This window comes from Taurulus bubalis (genome assembly GCF_910589615.1).
Source record: "Taurulus bubalis genome assembly, chromosome: 3".
In the NCBI taxonomy this organism is placed as follows: Eukaryota; Metazoa; Chordata; class Actinopteri; order Perciformes; family Cottidae; genus Taurulus; species Taurulus bubalis.
The window spans coordinates 33,152,337-33,174,267 of NC_136591.1; the positions used below are offsets into that span (position 1 = coordinate 33,152,337).

A 21,931-nucleotide genomic window follows, 5' to 3' on the forward strand; every position below is an offset into this window, starting at 1 on the left:
CAGACCAATGAGATTACAGGCTAACTGTAGCGGGGGGGGGAATCAGATACGGAGACGTCGGAAAAACTGGGCTAGAAAGAAAGTGAGATATGTCGGCACAACTCTCCACAGGCCTCCTCCCTTTCTCGCCCTCCTCCTCCTCCTCCACCATCCCGTTGCTACCCTGTCGGCTGCAACGTGGACCTCCCTAGAGCGTCACTTTTTCCTCTTCAAAAAGCAAGAAAGCTGTCTTCTCCCTGCTCTTCTGATATCTGCTGAGACAGGACGAATGGTGGGAAGGGATGAGTGGGGAGAGAAGAAATTACTTTGGAGTTATTCTCAGTTGGCGTTATCTGAAACACTTCAGGGTAATGAGGCGCTATAGTGCGTGTCTGTGTGTGTGTGTGTGTGTGTGTGTTGAGAGGCACAAAATACAGGGTGGTCCTCAATTTGAGACAGCCCTTTAAAGGCTTTCAATTCTAAGGCTTTAGATTGGGGTGTTGTAAGAGTTTAAAGTTTTGGCTTCCATGCTGTGGGTCGAGCACCTGAATCAGAGTCACTGAAATACTTGGTGCGCCCGAGAGTGTGAAACAAACTGTCAGCGTGAATAGTCAGAGGGCCGCTGAAGTCATGAGGATTCATCCTCTGGGGAGCACATCAGATAGTCAGTGAGGTGTTTCAGTCCGGCACAAAAGTGTACGCTTCAGTGGCAATTGAACTGTGACACTCCCCACTTACCTGCCGGTTTTGGATCAATATTTCAGCTGTAAAACTTGGTGCCTACAAACTCGGCCTACTGCCAAACAGCAGACCGGCTGTCAACGTCGCTCCACTCCACATTGTCTCTGTAATAAGATTTTTTTTCTATCTTGCAAAAGGCTGACGTGGCCTCCATTTCATCACGACGCATGTTCAGTAAACACTGTATGCCTTCTGTTCCCTCCGCCCACCGAGTATCACCATTAGCTTCTCTCGGTGTGGAGCCATTCGCCCCCGAGGCCGTGACCGCATTGATGAAATGTCATTGCGATCCACGAGGACCGACAACACTATTATCACGAGCGACTGTGGCGCATTTTTGGTTAAAATTTACGGGATGATTTCCAGTGGGAATCGACTTAATAGTATACAAATGGCTTCATGTTAGACACGCACGATGAACCTCAAGGCTTACGACAAATCTGTGCTGTGAAATAGCCTCACAGTTTTTCCTCACATTTGTCCTTTACTTGCAGAAGGTTAGCTTTATAAAAAAAGAAAATCTCAGAGGAATAAAAGCCATATTTCTGCCCGCCTGTGAGCGGCGAGCAGGCAGCTCGGTGTCCCCGTGTAAAACAAATACGGAGACGGAAAAAGAAGTGCTGCTGCGTATTTATAGGCCTGGTACACTTTCAATCAAGATAATAACGCCTTTGTCTCTTTTCTTTCAATTTGCAGTTTGTCTCTACTAGTTCTTCTCCTATGCTCACAGCTGCACAAAATGAGATTATTATGTAAAAACTAAACTATCACAACCCTATCACACCAGCTAAGAGCTCACTGTGCCACTTCCTCTAATTTAGATGCCAGATTCAGCTCATTTTCCCAGTTTATGCTCCGGTGTCTGGAACAATCCTTGGAACGGGCCTTTGCACATGATGAATAAACGCTCCCTCCTCCCATTACAGGGGCTCAATGGTAACGGTTGCCATTTGGAGGAATTGGCAACTCATTCTTGGCCTTTTGAAAATGTGAAAAAATATGGATCCCAAAATAAGTAAAGGTGTATTATATGTTGCATTAGTGATTCCTAAATATTGTTAGATAGAGACAGTGAAAATGAGGTGGACAGAAACGGTTTTTACTGCAAAACCATGTACAACTTCAACCTAAACCTAAACCTACACAGGACAGGTGTACATGTCTCTGCTTATTTGTTAATTCGACATTTAACATACATGTACAAACGTACATTTTCATTATAAAGCTGACATAGTAACTTACAGTAGTTCCTTCAAATTTAACCTCACTAAAAATGGTAACCGTATATCAAGTTTCGCCTGGTTCCAGAGACTTTTAAAAGTTGTTTTTGAGCCCTGCTTCAAGTAACACAGCCATGCTGTGTGCAGCTTGCTGACTTCCACTTTCCAAGATCTCAAGCCCGTCTTTAAAATTCAGGCGAAATTCTAATATTACCTGTACCCCTTCCAGTTTTAAATGCTACTGCTGCACTACAGAGCCAGGAGTTTGGACCTATAGGGCATCCAGTTGATGACTTGGCAGAACACAAAGCAGGTCGGATCACTTTGAAACCAGGAGACGCTTTTATGTCAGGCGATGAGTATGACATGAAAGTGGGGATTTGTCTCCTCAAAAAGCAGCGGAGGGGAGGAGCAGGTTTCTCTCTGTTTCTCATCTGCAGTTCCACAGAGCAAGTGGAAATAAAAAAAATGTGTGTAGGAGTTTTAAAGTGTTTTGTTTCCATGTGGCTGTCAAGGACCAGAGGTCAAGAGGGACAGTGTTGTATCTATAAACCTCATCGTATTTTGTTGTGCAAGCTGCGATCTGGCCTTGTCGTGAGCTGGTGGGAGTTTCTTCTCGATAGCGTGTTTGAAACCATGACGACGGCAACCGTACATGCACACAACCGCATGTTGTCAATTTACCACTTAGGCTGTCAACTTGTCACATCTTATTGTCAACAATTCTTCACTGCGGTGAGGGAGTGTCCATTCGGGATTCATCGCCTTATCGGCAAAGACCAACGAGCTTCATGTGGAAGGAGTGGGTGGAGCTTATTGCTTTGTGTGTGCTAGCTGCTCGTCACTCTTCTAACTGGACACACGCAACATCTCAACTCCTGCAGCTGGTTTAACACCAACTTCTGTTCACTTTGGTCTGCTGGCCAGTGGCTGAATGATTTAGATCATTTACTGAAGTAAAAGTACGGATACCGCACTGTAGAAATACTACCTTACTCAAGTAAACATACATACACAAACATTAATATCTGGAGGCACGTGGACAGGAAGTGTATGGAAATGTGTTATCTGAAATGAAAGCAGTCGGGATACATTTTATTACGTGAGGGACATTTGATTTTCATCTATGGAATCTGAAATTGAGTTTCTCTTGATTTAATGGACATTTTTTTGACTGTATTTGAGTATGAACCATACACTTCTGATTTAATTACTTACACTCAGGAAAAGTCAAAGTTCCTTAAGTACATAAGTTAGTTACATTACACCACTGGATTGATTAGCATTTGCTGAGTCATTATCATCGGATGCAGACCAAATTTACAAATGTATAAAACACACAACATAATGTGCTCAATGGTCTTACATCTGGCTTCCAGCAGCCAGATGTAAAAGCAGTCATGGTTTTTGCTTTAAGTAGAGTGACTGTTGTGCTATATCAGTCGGAGAGCAGCAAAACAGGTATTTATGAGAAGATGTAGTGATTATAGCCGAGAATAAAAGGTACAGTAATCTTTTTTCAGCATTCTACAGTGATGTGGGATGATGAGGAAAATATAAAAACAGCATATTCTCAAAGAACGAGCGATCAAATAGTCGTAAACCTGCAGTACTGAACTGCGTGTTACCTTCCCCTGTAAAATGTTTTGTAACACATTTGTTCCCCTTAGAAAGAGCTAATGTTACACAATGCCATTTTGCTATATTTTATTTACTAGATTCCCAAACATGGTGATAATCTGGGCAGGAGAGCCCTAAATCCTGGGGATTATTTTCCACTGTTGATCTCTGGGCTGAATACGCAGCGCTACATGGCGCCTTGGCACACAGGGCCAGCAGAGACCCCCTCCGTCTGCTTGTTGGCGTCTCGGAATTCTTTTGAGGTGTTCAGCCGGCTTTAGCCGAATCAAGAAAAACACGAGGGGGTGGTAGAGCCTAGACAGGACACCACAGAGCTGCTTTCAGTGCAGGCGGAGGATGAGCTCTTTGATTTGACGCTGGACGGAGGGCAGCAGGCGCCCAGGAAAGCGGTCCAGATTCTCTCATCTTCTCCCCGCCCATATTCTCCGCGTTGAGTGCGCATTTCTGTCGAGGCGCAACTTTTTAGATCACATCCTCAGTCATGCTGTGCATCCATTTGACAATGAATGCAAAAAGTACGACAAAATGTTTGTTTTTTTCTTCATATTTTTTTCAAAATACAATCATCTTTTCCTCTGTAAAAAAAATAAATAAGATATGTGAGCTAGTTCTAACCGATTGCAACCAATAATATCAGAAAATCCATCCATCAAATAATCTGCAACTCTTAACTAAAATGTAGACAGTTAATTTGCAAGTGCACAGGTAATAAATGTAACTCCAGCTGCAAACGTGTCACTTGCTGTTTTCTTAGAGTGTGTTTATCAAGCGCCTTGTGCTGCTGTTTATTTTAGTCTGACCAGGCCGTGGGTCTGCTGGGAGATTACTGACCACAGGACTAACTGCCCGGGCTAATGCCCATGCATCTATGTCACTAGCACAGAGCAATCCACTACATTTGGTACCAAGTTATTCCTCTATCAGCTAGCAGTCCTGTGCCTTTTGCAGTCTATCGACGACCTCGGGCAGCTTCAAAAAGCCACGTTTCAGCAGTCAATCACGTTGCCTTTTGTTAGGCATTTAAGCTTTTACTACATTTTGCTTGTCCTGCACCGGATTGTGTTGTCTATAATTCAAATGCACACATCTCAGAACAGTGCGTTTTCTTCTCGGCCGTTCGGTGACAGCGCAGAGAGAGAAAGAGAGAGAGAAAGAGAGAGAGAGAGAGAGAGAGAGAATAAATGATAAACTCTCCTCTCATTTAATCCTCTGTTCACATCCATCCCGTCCTGCGTCCCTCTCATATGAATGGACACACACACACACACAGAAAGAGTCAGTAGTGGAATCGCTCCGAAACGAACCGATGTTCAATAAATGGAACGAGCAGTAAGGCACCAGAAGGGTGAACTCACAAGGACGTTGATGACTACATTCTTCCCTCTTTGCGATACATTACTCAGAGCTGATGAATGTTGTCAGCTACCTGCTACCGCCGCCGTATACTGCAGGTTCATATGGTTGTCAGCTCTTGTATCGGTCCACCAGTTTACAGTCGGCAGTTTGGTTGTATTTAAATGGAATCAGCCAGTTCTATCTATTCCAATTCCACCTGACAATGTGTCAACCGGTACATACGACTCGGTGTCTGTCCCAGGGCGTCATAGCCTGGCGGTTTGTCATAGGCCTTGCCTTGAGCTGGGACCAGCTGTCTGGGTCGTGTTGAGTTGCTGCTGATGAAAACCCTGCATTTCCTCATTTTGCTGCTTCAAGATCAAAGCTTTGAACTAATAAAATCATGGAGGGGGTTTATTGTGAAGAATTTATGAAAAAATGTGTTCCTCACCGATTTAGTGGAGCTTTGTTAGCGGCTATTCTTCCATATAATTCTAAATGATTGGGTACTTTTTATTTTAAAGAATTTATAGGAAATTAAACGTGTTTATCCACTGTTTTACAGCTGCTCCTGTGACATGAAATATATCACTATCCCATCAGGCAAGTTGCATTGAAGGATTCAGTCTGAACTCAGCTGCAGTAAGATCTGACACAAAAGACGCATTGAAAAGAAAAGTGTCACCACGTCCTTAAACACTCAGAGACACTCACGCATAGGGAGGAGGATGAGGAGAAAACAAATAAGGACTTTCACCCAGGAGACTGCTGTTCGTGTCCCGTATGAAACCCAAATCAACGCGAACGTAACAAACGTAACTGGAGTTACGCAACAAACGTAATTATTTGAACCGCCAACAATCTTTTATCAAACCAAACCTCAGTTACACCATGGAGTACCCACCCAATTTGGTGAACTGCAGCCTCCACATTTCCTGTTGTAATTGAACCGAGTCGATCCAGTCTCATCGGTCAGAAAAATAATGAGATGGACATGAGCCAGCAGATCAGATAGACAGATAACTGGATGGGAAATATAACCATAAATAATAACTGTCTTGGCCCAAGACGACCCGGTGTCTGGCTGCAGGCCATCAGCTGAGTGTTTCATCTGTTTGATGCCGTTTCTGCTGGAAGAACAGCTGCAGATGCAGAACAGCATAATGACAGTTGTGCTGATGTCAAGAACTTTGAGAAGCAGAAACTTTTTTTATTAGCAAGGAGATTAATGATGTGGTGGCTGTGTACACCCAACTATTGTCATGTTTTCTCAAGGTTAAGGTGGAATGTATTGTTATTCCCCTTCAAAGACAGTAAAGTACAGACGGTAATATTCTACTCGTGGTCATGTGCGTCTCACATAATGTCACAGCTTTAGCTTTATTACATACAGCACATCCATCTCATTGCAGAATTTTATTTGGACAGCGGTGCTGATCGTGCAGTTTTACCTTTAAGCGGCGTCTCGGATCAAGAAATAAAGCTAAAAGTTTCCCTAGACATGAACGTAGATATTGAAGGATGCCAGTGGCAACATTTAGAAAGCGTATCATATTCTACAATATCTGCACGGCAGGTACAGTTTTGTTTGAGGTGAAGAAAAGATTATGGCAAATAAGTTATGGCTATGGTAGGGTTAGGCAATGACAATGCTTAGTTTAGGGTTATGGGAATATTGTTATTAGGGTGAAAAAGATGGACAATATTTGCAGCTCTGTGATAAGACACAAACTCCAGTCCTCCACAATGTTTTTTTTTTACCGCTGAACAAAATAAGGAAAGTGGATTTTTGTGCAAATGCATCTTTTCTTTAAAGTTGCTGTCTCGGACAACAAAGGCTGAATGAAAATGTGAGAAAAGAAGTAAAGCAGATTTTTCAGCTACTTTGAATAGTAAACAAAATCCTTAGAGAGAAAGAGAGGTGAAGCGGGATGAACCCCTCATTCCACCTTAATAAAACCTGAGCAAAGAGCTGTTGTAGCCTGACAATGCCAAGACCTGTGGGCAGATGAAAGTAGACAGAAGATGGGCTGTAATCAACTCAGGGTCTTTGCAACACACACACACACACACACACACACACACACACACACACACACACACACACACACACACACACAGGACAGCACCTGGGTTGCATCCCAATTGTCTCGTTGAGATCTAAAAGCTAGAAAAGATGCCGACTTTGTTCTTCTTGGCTCTGACACTCTCCTGCGACATCTAACCTTCCCGTTCCTGCCTTGGGTGACCATGACTGTGTTACTATATTTTGAACTAATTTAAAACCTGTCCGCTTTACTGCTCCAAGGGATCTCATGCTGGGTGCGGGGTACTTGCAGTGTAGCAGGATGCTCTTTTGAGGAGTATCTGGAAAAATAAATAATATATAGATTGACAGAAATATCCTGGCACAATAGAATGGCCTGCGGTACACCTCCAGGGTTGAAATGCGTTTGTGGCTCTCGACTTTGATTTCTGCTTAAGTCCCAGCATCAAGCCGAGTGGCTTTCTCTTCCAACCTAATTACCAGGAATATCAGAATACTTGCCATCGCTGCTGTACCAGCAATAATGTGCAGATTTCCATGTTTTCTGATCATTGAACATTAGAACTTAAAAGCGTAATTCCTGTGGAACCCGTGGGTGTATCCAGGATGGACAAGATGTATAATATCTCCAGCATGTTTTGGGTTTACCCCAGGCCACTTACCAGGACGTGCCAGTAGAACCTCTAAACTTTAAAGGGAGGGGTCCAAGAGGCATCCTGATCAGATGCCCGAACCACCTCAGCTGACCACTTTCCTTTTTTGGCTGCTCTACTCCAAATGCCTCCGGGTGTCTGAGCTCCTCACCCTCTCTCTAAGGTTAAGCCCAGCCACCCTATGGATGAAGCTCATTTCGGTCTCTTGTATCTGCGATCCTTCGCTCACTACCCAAAGCACATGACCACAGGTGAGTGTCAGAATGTAGATGTACTAGTATATTGAGGGCTTTGCCTTCCAGCTCAGCTCCCCATTCACCAAAAGAGTCTGATGCAACACCCGCATCACTGCTGACACCTCACCAAACCGCTTATCCTCCATTTTACCCTCATTCGTGAACAAGACCCCGAGATACTACATCGCTTGGGGAGTGAGTGACTCCCAGCCTGATGGGTGCAATCCCCCGTTTTCCATCGGAGAACCACGGACTCAGGCCTGGAGGTACTGACTCACCCCGGTTGCTTCACACTGCCTGCAAACCGCCCCAGGGTGTGCTGAAGGTCACGGTGTGATGGAGCCAACAGAACCACATTATCTGCAAAGAGCAGAGACACAATTCGGAGACTCCCAAACCGTTATACCGTGGCCAACAACCACTGGAAATGGGTTGGACTTTGTGCCAATGTTGTGTCCGTGCCACACAAAAACATGATTTTACATCATTTGAACTGCGTTAACTGCGATACAATCATTTTTCCGTAATTCTGGTATTATGCAACAGAAGTATAATCATGTGTGTTCATGTACAAATGTAATGCACTCAGAATTTACAGTAAACAGTAATGGTTCCAGATGGTGCTTCTTATTTAATTAGAGATGTCTCTTTAGATTACATAATACAGAAACAACACACACACACACACACACACACACACACACACACACACGCACACTTTAGAGGCCACATGCTTTTATGTTACATGTGTACTTGTACTAGTTAAATATACTACAGGCAGAGTGCATCGCTATGGCTTCCTTTGCAACAGCTTGGTAAACCAAAAATACTTCAGTTTTGGCTTAACATATGTTAAGCCACCTGTGTTCAGTGTTTCTTCCATAGCGTCATGCACTGTGGCCCAGATTTCCCGCAAAAGCTGACTTTAATAAATCTTTTTGGAAGTGGTGGATTTTCCCCCCAAGAACATAGAGAGGATTTGTCTCGTAGGGTTGATGTCTTCTGCTGGATCTACTGCTACTTGCGTGATCCTTCCCACAATGCATTTGCATAAAGTCGGTGCACGTTGCTGTTCACGTGCAGACTACCTCAAACGACGGGAGAACTGCACTGCCCCAACCTGTGAGCATATCTCTGAGGCATTTAAAACAAGATGCAGACGTCTCAGCTCATCTGGTTCAGCATAAAATAAAAACTTGCTCATTCAGTAATGCATCACTCTAAATCAAGCCGGTACAAGTGGAATTTAAAAACCGATGACTTCTGTTTGATTTAATGTCTGCTGTTGAAAAGAGCGCTTGCTGCTCTGGTCCCTGCTGTCTGTACTGGGCACTGTGTAAATAAACATAAACATTATCTCCCCCATCACAACAAATGTAATATTTAAAAGTAACATTTTAATTGGTTTAATAGGACTCTGTTCATATGATCTCCTATTCTGCCTGATCTGTGACAGGTCTTTTCATCTCCTCTGCGCTGGGTAAACTATGTGACAAAAATAGTTTTCGCTGCTAAATGTTTCAGTAATAACTCTACAAGCTGTCTTTGTGCAAAATGACTATAATTTATTAAGTGTATATCTCGTGCTAACAAAAGGACAATCACGCTGGACACTTTTTGGGAAGTCAGAAGCACTTTTACATCTGGTAGTGTAATGCTTTTTTTTCGATCCCTTTTGCACCTTGGACATCTCTTTTTTCCATCCCAGAAATGTAATGCACTATGTATCTTTTACTTGGAATAGTTTGAGGCAGTGCACTTTCTGTTCCTACGGCTCTTATGTTTCGGTGTCAATATCCAATTTACATATTTTTCCGGAGCCCTTATTTGATGCTTTACATTTTATTTGTTACAGTATATATAAGTTAATATTCACACGGGGTAGGCAAAGACCAAAGGCTGTGTCATTCAAATGTAATCGTCTGAAAAGCGGTGGTGAGTGGCCTCTTGATTTATTCAACAGTGGTCCAAAGCTATGCACGGCATTTGCATTAAGCTTTCTCAAATAAGCAGACCGAAAAGCATGTATCGTCTGCTTCATTTAGTTTTCTGCTCTCTTCAGTTGACAGAACAGACTCTAACAAGCCGGGTACCATTTAGTTTTTTTTTAAGGATTCTTCATTTAAAATCAGACGCTAATTTCTATTTGGTATAATGCTAAAAGAGCTGATCCACTGATCACAGATCCTGAATTTAATCAATGCCAAACTTAAAAATCGGCTCTACTGCACCACCACTTACACCGCTACGGAACATCCCATAATTAGCTGACGGATTAAGGTGCACCTTACAGTTTAGCAGATCACAGCCACATATTATAATTAAAGTAATTAAGTCTCCTATCTTCTCTCTGCTTCGTTAAATTCACTCCCAGTAAACGCATAATATTGAGGCTGTGGAAACGAGATGGCAGTCTGCCTCGGTGTGCATGTATTACGTGGAAATATGAAACTTTGAAATGGTGGTGGGGGAAGGTGCAATGATGATGCAGCACATTACAGATGGGAGGAAGCTAGACACCAATATTGGTTTACTCTGCAAATGTTAATTGTATGCCCTTTTTAAAAAGGTTATTTGTCATAAAGTATGCACAAATAATGCTTATGGGTACTTGTGTGGCATACATTATCCATTCCATGTGTGCTGGATGACACCAGTACAGACCCCGGATCCATTTCTAATGAAAGGGCAAGGGTTGGGAATCGTTGAAAAAAAATATGATAGTACCAATACCCGTAAAGTGATACCGATCCCAATAGCGTAATTTGTTTGATGGATTTTTTTCTCCTTCATTTGATACCCATCATGTGAATGGAAGCATTCAGTTGCATAAAATGCCACCACCACGGTGTTTATTTCTATCAGCCGCCACAGGCGTTTAGCAGAGCCACACTTTGGTGGCATCTCTGCACTCTGAACCGCCAACTCCGTCAAATCCGCCGCGCTCGACTTCACCACACCCCGGACTGTATGGGTTGTAGCTGCTGTGGCAGCGGGCCAATCACACGTCACATTAAATCAAAGGACGATCGCTGTGATTAGCTGCAAGCAAAAACCATACAAGTTGCTGTCTACATGGTAACCCTAGATTTTCAAAACCTCTCGGCCCCCGAAGACATATCCAAACCTCAACCATTCCAGGTCAATGCCTAACCCCAACCATCTTGCGGGAGTTTTGCAAATGGAGGAGACACGATCAAACGATTAGTCCTTTCTAGATCTGGACGCCAAGGATCAAATACCTGTAGAGTTTGAGTGGAACAGTTTCAGTACTGCTTGGTTATTTGGGTTGATACCTTAATGATAACGAGTACCGATACTTAGCCCTACAAGGCAGTTTTTTCAAATAATGTCAAATCCACGTACCGTTTCAATACTGGAATAATAAAAGGGCCGGAAAAGAGGAGCTACACAAATAAAAGGCTTCGGTGACGGGATGAACAATAAAAAATAACCATAAAGGGAGACTAAGTGCAGCACATGGATTTTGACAAAGAACACACCGAGATATGTCATTTTTAATTCACACCGAGAGGACTTGTAAACATTGATTTATGACTGTTTAGAGATCAGTTTGTGCTTCATGATATCTTGGTAAAATACATCCTCATCGGCCCTGTAGACCTTGGTTTATATAGAAGGTAAAAAAGACAATTTACTTTGTGCAACAGTGTAGAACAAAGAATAAGAATCCATGAAACCAGATAATTCTAGTTTGCACATTCGCTGCTACTCAACATTAAAAATTTCATTTCCAATTAGACCATGATTTAAAGCTAATGAGTATAAGGTGTTCATGTAATTGCCTGCTGATGTATTTCACTGCAGCTCAGGAGGTTCTTTAACGCTCATGTTTCATCACATTGTTCAGCCAAGTCATATTTAGTCATATTTAGTGAGCCGGCATTGCGTCAAAGCACTGACAGTGTTTGTTGGTCAGACCTGATTGATATGGCTTACAAATAATAATCACATCTTTGGCATTAATGTTTTAACCCAAAATTTGTTTTTATCTTTAATAAGCTCCAGACAGCATTCATCCGCAAATGGCAACTATACTATGATATTTATCAGCTATACTTAGCTTTCAACTACATCTCACGCTCTTCACCAGCAAGAGCAACTGGCTCAGGTGTCGTCCGATAAGATTACAAGTTACTTATTCAGACAGCAAATCAATTAAATTATTCAGCTTATTTTAATTTGCTGATGAAGACCATGAGATGAGGCTAGTAATAAATGGACTTTGAGTTGATGTTTTGTCGTGCAAACTGAACTCACATGAAAACAAACCTTTTTTATTTTTCTCCATTTAAGTAGAATAATTAATGAGGATTGAAGGATTTCTTTAGTAAGAACTGAAGCTTTACTTCCAATGGGTGAATAAAGGGTTAAGGCTCAAGAGAGAGAAAGACTGAGTGAGGAAAAAGGGAGAAAACGCGGCTGGTTTCCCATCAACAGAGCAATCATTTGGTATGCAGCAGCAATGATGAGGCTAACTGATCGCTCAACCAGTTTTCCACTAACTACCCTCTGCAACAGCTCCAGCAGGGCTCTGTCGGTGAAATGACACATCGATAGTTGTTGTAGCAATTATATGCCACATCTCCCCGTTGCCCTCCTTCCACTCGGTGAACAGTTTCATCCCCAAGAGAGCAGAAGTCGATACACAGCTCACAAAAACACAGTTGTTCACTCACGTCTGCCAGGCTTTACTTTTGAAATCAGCCGGCTCTTCTTTGCTTTGGAAATGTCAAATTATAATTTTCATAATATATATCACTGCACGTCCGTGTTTGTTGCAGACTGACTGCAGGAATGAGTGACTGAAATACAGTTTGACAGATTTAATAAATATATATATATTTTTTCAATTCCTGGAAAAAACAAAGTTCTATATTACTTTGTTTGACATTTTGGGAAATACACTTATTTGTTTTCTGGGAGGAGAAGATCAATACCTCCCTCATATCTCTCTGTTTTGTCAACCAGTACAGCCAGCAGCCGGTCAGCTTAGCTTAGCACAAGGTTTGGTAATGGGGGGGTAAGTTACAGAAGGTAAGCAACAATTCTGAATGTCAGTGATGATATTGTATCTTGTTCAATAAATAATACATTTCTTGGCTGGGACCAGTTGCTCAGAGCCAAGAGCCTCATTTCTGCACTTCAATTTCTGTACAGATGAAACAATCAAGATATAATGTGTTAATTAGTGACCTCTCAGAGGGGTTGGTTTGAGTATTTTGTTCCTGTTGGACTGAACAAGCTGTTTTCCTCGGTTTCCGGCCTTTGTGCTAAGCTACTGAAAGCTAACTAGCTGCTGGCTATTGTCTTACATAAACCAGAGTGGTTTCGATCTCTTCCTGTAATGACTTTCCCCAGTACACCTTTGTTATATATCCGGTGGCATCCAGTCTTCTATCTACACCACAGTACTTGCAGTCAGCGCTCAGTACATTCTTCATCACTCCCACTGCACTCACAAGACAAAGCTCCGGTGCCTCAGGGTGGAAAATGACTACCGGCTAGTGTTAAGGTGGCAAAATGGTCGTCATTAGACATCGACATTATCATCAAAGTCTCATCAGTGGACGGAGAGACTCCAGCTAAGAGATGAGTGAGTGTGTGCGTGTGCGTTTGCATGTGCGCATGTGTCTGTGATCAGGCCTGGGAGAGTGAACTAAGAGGAGATTGCCGCCTGTCAGAGTTTGTTAGGAATCATTAGATTCTTTTCTGGGTCTCTTTGTTGCGAAGTCCTACAATTAGCTTTGTTAATTCTTCATTCTTGTAGCTTTCATCCTTCCAGTTCAAAGACATCGGCAGCACATTGGGATCTCAACAAACTACATTACATTTCATTTAGTGTAACTTTTAGCAGAGATTGATGGATTTGTATTGTTTACTCTCTCTGTTGGTGTCCATATTACTTACTCGTGAAATAATTTGGTTTGCTTTCATCCCCAATTGCTGTTAAAGTTTCTCAAGGCATTAAGCTCTGCTGGATATCAGAAGCCAATAATAATTTCATAAATGCTTGTTTTTTTGTATGTTGCAGTGGCTTTGGATTTCAGTCCCACTGATAACAAACTTCTCCACATTTCGCTTGGAATAGTACGAGACCTGTATTTTCATTAATCAATTAAATCTTAATCTCAGGGTTGGTTTGGAGTTCCTCTCAAGGTGTACAGGGACCTATTATTTCATACACACAAAGATCAAATGATCACATTATTTATGAATAAAATATTTATTGGACTGAATACATAACTAAACTGCTAAACCGAACGTAAATGAATAATCAATAATATAAACAAACTAAAGGGGAATAAAGGAGAATACAATGACTACCCATGAACCACAAATACATAAAAAGGGTTGCATCTCACCAGGTAGAATCTGGGCCTCTTATCATTAAATAGAAGTTCATCAAAGTGTATCAATCCGTTGCTTGATACCTTGAATTTAGCTAAAAACATGTAGCACTGTTCAGAAGTTGAGACTTTGAGAAGCACAAGCCCTTTTTTATTAGTTTTATTTTGGATATTTAGGTCTAAAGATATTTCCATCTCAGAATATTTCATCTTGTGACTTTATGGTTTAAGAAGATCAAACTCATTTACATTTGTGAATGGTCTTGTTTCACCTGACGGTCCTCGTGGGCGGACGGAGGTAAAGCTGCATCCAGTGGCGGCTGATCCTCTGAGGCCATCTCTGCATCTGGGAAGTTGTTGGATGATTGTAGTTTGTCGAATCTCATTCATTCATCTCTCTCCCTGTGGCAGTTGGTTCGGCTTTCTCTGATATCTTCAGAACCTGGTCGTCTGATCACCCCAGTAGTGGCCATTATGGCACCGTTGTCATTTTAAAATGTCTTTTATCTCAGAGTCTTTTATTTTAGAGTCTCTTGCTCTCAATAATTGCTGGAATAAATCTGCAGCACGTTGGTGAGTCGCATGTCGGATCTGCAGACGACACAAGGATGTAGTGGATGAGATAAGTGACCTCTGACGTCTTCTTGCTTTATCTTCTTGAGAAAGGAGGTGCAATGTTATGTCGGGAAAGGCAAACCACACTCTATGAACTGTCTTGATTATTTCATTTTTATTTTCCAATTTAATACTAGTTCAATCAGGAGAGACTTGTTCCGAATTGACAATAATTTTATCCCGTTGGAATCACAATGAATTGGCGATCGGACTCTATCCTGAACCAGGATAAACAAGGGGCAGGGACGCTGAGTTCTGACCCGGCCGAATCAGCAATCAGATCGTTGCTGTCAACGATCTGATTGGCTTAGAGACACCGTGATGCCTTCGGTTGGTTGCTTACAAGTTCACCCCCCCCCCGATCAGCTGCTACCGTAATGAAGAAATAGACTGCGATATATGAAGGACCCGTAGTGTAGGGTCTTCCTTCCTGAACTACCGCTAAGCTCCATTTACTTCAAGTTCATATTTTAAATGTGAGTTATCTCAGCTGCCAAACGCTACCAGGCAGTTTCATATGAATCTCTATATAAAACCTGACCAATTAAAGATTGAATGAATTTAACAACTCCACAAAATAGACATTATTATCATAATACAGACAGACCTATGAGATATACATGTGTACCTATATGCGTAATACATGAAGGGATTACATTAATCTCAACATTTCTGCACAAATCAGTGTCCTGGCTGAGAGGCACGATAGACTAACTAGGACTAGCATATGAAGTAAAAGTGTATTTATGTGGTTTACCACAATTGGATGCGTCTCTGTGTCCTCAGGAATGTGGGTGCTCGTAACCAGAAAGGTGGGGCCGTAAAACCTTGCAGGTGGGCCAGCCTTCAGGGCTTTAGTGCCGTGAGTTGGTAAATTGAGTCTAACCACTTCGTGACCTCTAGGTTCCTGGCGGTAGTCTCTGGACTAAGTGTATTTGTTCAGATTGTGTCATAGACGTTTCAGTTTTATCAAGAGAATTCTGCGGATGTCCGCGACAAAAGGAATAAATTATCCAGATTGTGAGTACAGTAAATGTCAACGCCCTCAGAGAGACATCTGGCTACAGTATGAATCCTCTTTTTATTTTATTTTTGGACAGGTAGCAACAAATCATAGAAATACAAAGCCACAGAGAATATATATTGGCCATGTCTGGGTATGAGAAGTACAGCCGGCAGCAGACAGAAGCAACAACAACAAGAGTCTAAAAATAGAACATAAGTAATTTAGAGTGACAAGATCTGAGAGTGTTGGAGGAGTGAAAATGAAACATCATGTCATGCTTTGATCACCTCCGAATCTTGTCTTTTATTACCAATTAAAACGTTATGACTTACCTCCCCTGGCAGACGTATTGTGGGAAAAGTCCTGGGGAGATTTATTCTTGTGTGCAGTTTAAAAGGTGCTGAATTGCAAATTCAGAGCACATCTATGATTGAGCATTCGCCCGGCTCTCAACATGGCGGCGCTTGAGCCGGCGACCCCCCCAGCGAACGGTGCTTAGTTCAGGGTCATGCCTTATTCTTTCTTACTTATGTTCTCCTATACAGACACTCATTTCTAGAAAATATAAACAAAATGGTTGCTTTTAAAAACAGGTTGAATTAGTTGATCCTAACTTGATATAAGACAACAAGTCTGCAGTGAGATGAAAGGCTGAGTCACTCAGTCTGTATGTCCCAGTTTACTTCTATTTCTATGGAGATAATGCATCTGTCTGTGCTTGTGGGTGTATTCTCAGACCTTAACAATCGTTTGGTGTTTTTTTCCTTCTTTTTTGGGGGCTTACAGTAACTGTTTGTTCATTGAACCTGTTTTCTGAAGTTTATTTTGACAAGCAAATGTCAAGAGTACAATGCGGAATATTCATGATTTGACACTTACTAACAAGTCCTGTATCCGAACAACAACAAAAAGGTAAAAGAAAGTTCACATTTCTAGAGTATATCACAAAAAGTCAAGAAAGTGAGCAGAAGGAAGTTCTTTAAAAAAATAAAATAAAATCCACATATTTTTCCAGCTTTTCCTTTGTTTGACAGCACAGTCATATTTCATGGAGCAGCTAACAGGGACTCGGTCTTGGTGAAAGTCTTAGTTAGTTTCTCAGCTGTGACTTTCTTCCAGCTGACAGATGGAATTCGTGGCATTTCGGCGTCACCTCATCGACCCGCCTACTATCGCTGTCACTTATGCAAACTCCTCCGAGGACCTGAACCCGATCGACCCGAGGAGACGAGAAGAGGATCACTCTCAGTCTGTCTCGCACTCCCTCTCTGTTTTTCCTCACACTTTCACGCCTCAGAACAACACACACACACACACACACAAACAAAGAAGCAGTCAAAGGAAGCGGAAATGTGTTTTAAAGCTGACATTGCCGTTTCTATTAAACAATGAATGCATCATTAATGTTATTCTGAATCACATGATCTTTTCACAAAAGTCTGAAATAAAACTATATGGTACAGCAGAATAACAAAGTTAAATACAAAACAGGCCATAGTACTTTGGCTGCTTTTAGTGCATCTGAACAATGAATAAATAATTACAATTAGTACTGCATGTATAGATAATGCACATAGAGGGTTCAATATACACAAAGAAGAAAATAGCACTGTTTTACAGCCCACCACTTCCCTGTATGGCTCAGGCTCTCACAGCTCTCTTAAACCTTTTTTCCAGCCTCAGCAGGCGGCTCTGACCAAACCACTGACAAAGTTAGCAGCTAGCCGGTGAACACTGTGGAGGGTTTAGCAGTCGAAGAGCCACATATTTCCCTCAGGAGTCGGTGGAGACGAAGCTACAGGAGAGTGAATATTGGATGTTGTGTCACAAGGTGATAATGTGTTAGTGTGTTTACAGCTTGGAATTCTGCATATTTAAGGAAAACTGATGCTTCTCTGTTAAGGTGGTGTCTGTGCTTTACACCGATGGCTTCATTGTTGCAGCTTCCTGTCAGGAAGAACTTCCTCTAAAAGTCTCTCGCCACACATCAGACCCACCTGTGCTATTGGGAGATCCAAAGAACTGTAACTGATCAGCGTGGGTGGTCTCCTCGATGTTTCCAGAACTATTTGTGCTCGTTGACAGTTTTTCATTTCAGTAATGCTGGACAAATTAGTATTTGTAAACTTTCTACACCCCTTGCTGTGATTGTTGCTCGTGTCCATGTGAACAAGAGCTATGACGTGAATGTTCTGCGCATAGCACAGAACTGCATGACACAGATCATCCAGTGTTGTCACAGTTCAAAGGGTTAAATCGTAAGCTGAACACACCTCGACAGAGATAATTCCGCCTTAAGGCAGGACTTCCTTTATGTCGGTGGTACTGCCTTAACAAGCGCATCGTCTGGGAGGCAGCACTGCCTGAGAGGATCAGTTAAGGCTAAAAAAGTCCCCAAAATAGTGTGGCTGGTACTACTCGTACAAAGCCTCCAAAGTCCCGACGGTTGACAAGTATTATACGTACTTCACATTGCAATGCTTATGTATTCAGGATTTGGTTCTTAATCATTAAAACTACAGCCCATTCTTCTAAATGAATTCCATTAATAGGGTCAAATTCAAATATTGTGAGTATTGACCCCGACTATTGTCTGATACCTACAGTCCCGCTTCAGAATAATATCGGCTTTTTGCCTGTTGCCGGCTTGCAAGATCCAACATCTGCTAATCCCTCATGAGGACAATGATGATAATATTGGCAGCCTTTGTCTCTCAGGCAGCAATTGTCTTTTTCCTTGACACATACAAAGACACACGCACACACATACACACACACACACACTGCCTCCTCGTCTCTCTGACCATTTGTCAAGCACGTTACGCTGATGAGTTTCGACGCGGGTGTATTGATTCATGAGGATCTTGACAGTCTCTGCTCGTGTATGTGTTTACTTTGTTACATGAAAGAGCATAAACTGCATGTATTTGTTATTTTGGTGTGTGTGTGTGTGTGTGTGTGTGTGTGTGTGTGTGTGTGTGTGTGTGTGTCAGCAGACCCCACAGCATTATGATTAGTGCACGTCGTCTGCAGAAGTGTGCCGATGACTCTCGGGGTGTTATGGAGATTTTAGCTCCTCTAACAGTTACGTCTGCTCCATTCCCTTCCTAAGCTGATGAGAGACTGAGGGGACTGAATAATTTAGACGTGCGAAGGAAAAGATGTTTAATTTTGAAGTAAACTGAATTTTCTACGCTTTATTTGGCTCATCGCAGTTTGCCTCTGCTCTCGGACGTTTCATTGCTCATTAAAAAAAAACTAGTCGAAGAGACGCGAGACAAGAGAGGTCCAAATGACGGGACAAATTGCGAAACCACACATTTGTGATTTTTAGCTTATGAATAAACGACTTCACTTTGCTGCTTTCATTTGATCTCATTACATTAAGCTGCGGGAAATGTTGTCTGTCTGTCCACTGATCTTGGTCCAGACTGGAATATTTAAATAATTATTGGATGGATTAACATCAAATTTTGCATTCGTGTTCCCAAGAGGATGAATCATAATTACTTTGGTGGTTCTCTGACCTTTTTCTCGAGCGCCACCATGAGGTTAATGTTTGAGGTTTTGAGTGAAAATGTCTCAGTAGCTGTTGAATGGATTGCCGTTCAATTTAAATCCAAATAGTGCTCCCCTTTTGGATGAAATGTAATCACCATGTTGATTCTTAAACATTTCCTTTAGCCTTATCATCAGGTCAGAATTTGTATTTTGTCCCATATTTTTGTTTATGACCATACTAAGCACTTTTTTTTCCCAGTGTAACATTTTTGTTTAGTCATTCTAACAGGCTGAATTAGGCATGATGCAATAATTAATTGTTGCCCAAAGGAAGGGAAACAAATGTTTCAGATTAAAAAATATACAAGCAAAACACATTAGGGTTAAAATAAAAGTCAAATAATAAAAAAAAAAACCTCTAGAACATAAAATTGATGCATTTAATATCTCGCATACAAAAAGGCGATGATGATATTAAGGGTCAGTAAAGTCAAATAGCACAGGGAATAACTCTGGCTGAGTCCTGCTTGTGTCTTTAGTTTCCTCTCTTGTTGAGTAAAGCTCTGTGGCTGTCAGCAGTGTGTGGGGGGAATAAACACATAGGAATTAAAAAATTTAAAAAACAGCACTTGTCAAACTAAATCCTTTCATCTACCGACGAGGCATAAAAAGTGGATGCCATTGTTGCCAAGAAAGCTTTCGCCCCTCCTTTCTTTTCTCCCTGCGCCTCTTCTTCTGATTCTGTTGACGGACTTTGGTCCAGAGTAAACAAAGGCATTCCCACAGTTCACAGTGCTGAATTATTTACTTTGTTTCTTCTCTTTTTTTAAAGGGGCCACACATCGCTCGGTTTATCACGGCAGAGAGAGAGAGAAGCACGGGGAAGAACCGCTCAGGGTTTTTCATGTGGAAATGTAAAACCCATTTCTGTCCCCGAACTCTCTCTCTCTTACTCTCTGCCCGGTGAGCCGGGGATCACTGTGCCGTCAGATTGTGCCTCTCTGGATGGCCGCGTGTATTTTTGGGACAGAATTAAAGGTCAATCTCATGCACAACAGTTTGCCTGTGTTATTTTTATCCCCAGCAATACGAGGCTTCAACTGATCTCTAATTTATGACTGTGGAGCAGCAATGACGCTTCTGAGCCCAAACTGGATACATCCAGGTTTTAACAGCGGCCACTCTGTACAGCTATAGCCTATATATATATATATATATATATATATATCACAGCTCACTTACTTGTCATACGGGCCGTGATTTCCATTTCTCAGCTGATTAGCTCATCTAAGCTGATTTGAAAAGAGAACATAATTGTAATAAATGATTGCTGCAACTTGTGGGTTTTCATGGTTTGCATCATGTAAGATTATGCAACAACGATGAAACTATTAACACATTCTCACTCCCAACTCGTCGCTTGCAGCGGCCCTCAAACTGTGACGCTCTAGCATCGGCTTTGGACATGTCGGTTTCTCCGTCCGACGTAGATCTACTGAGTTTTAAAGTTGACTTACACAACCAAATTAATTTGTTCGGTTTAGGCAACACACCTACTTGGTTAGGTATGGGAAAAGGACCTTGGTAAAGCATTGGTAAAGTACAGAAGTAATCCACCAAAACGACGGTGTTTCCCACAGGATACGATCAGGAACCTCCTGGGTGAAAGTCCTGTGTTTGTTTGACCCATCCAACCTCCTCTCCCTTAGTCGCTCAGAGCGTTTATTAATGGAGCGGATGGGTTTGTATTGGAGTTGGTTGTCTTTTCTATTCATCACAGAATACATTTAAAGATATTGAGTGTAAGTGTTGATATCAACCCTCCTATCATCATCACATTTCCCCGCTTTACCTCATGCTAAGATGTGCTGCTGTTTCCTTTGGTAGCCTCCGCTTTCCTTTTCAAACAACACGTCTGGAACACAGCGGTCTTAACGCAGTCCGTGCCGAGCTGTGAGAGGTGCAGCTCGTCTCCCACCGGTCTCCATGCCGTAATAACTCCCGATTATGAATATGTCTAATAGCTAATAGGTTTCTCTCCTCTCTGTTGCAGGTTATTTATGCACTCAACACAAAAAACGACGAACACGAGGCGGCCATCTCCACTCTGAAGGAGGCCCACGAAGAGGAGGTGCAGCAGATTCTGTCAGAGACCAGAGAGAAGATACTACAGGTCTTTACGCTTGATGTAATTAATGAAACACTGACGTCTTACTTTTCCCTGAAGTTGATGTTGATGAGTTTTACCATCTGCCCTGTGTTGATTAGTTAGATAGATGTTTACCTCAATGTTTAGATAGAAGGGAGCAGAGGGATGAAGAGATAAAGCAATGTTTTGGGATGTAAGCAACTAGAGTATTTCGATCTTTTAAGTAATTATACCATAAGTGAAAGATTCACGTATCAAATCACTTTAATGTTATTTCTAGTGAAGGTGCTCGTGATTAAATTCAACAATAAATGTGGTGGACTAAAAAAGTACATTATGTGCCTCTGAAATGTTGTCGAGTAAAAGTATAAAGCAGCATGAATATGAATACGTTCTCAAGTACAAGTACATCAAAATTGTGCTCAACAAGAGTTACT

At 41.9% G+C, this 21,931-nt stretch overlaps 1 protein-coding gene across 1 annotated transcript in view; it reads left to right on the forward strand.

Annotated features, from left to right (window-relative positions):
• Positions 1–21,931, forward strand: part of fam184ab (family with sequence similarity 184 member Ab) — a gene marked incomplete at both ends in the record, with an annotated part of 118,777 nt that overhangs the window by 24,956 nt on the left and 71,890 nt on the right. The window contains one exon of the mRNA XM_079215965.1: positions 21,399–21,518. Coding sequence (XP_079072091.1) covers positions 21,399–21,518 — 120 coding nt within the window. The remainder of the gene's footprint in view (positions 1–21,398; positions 21,519–21,931) is intronic.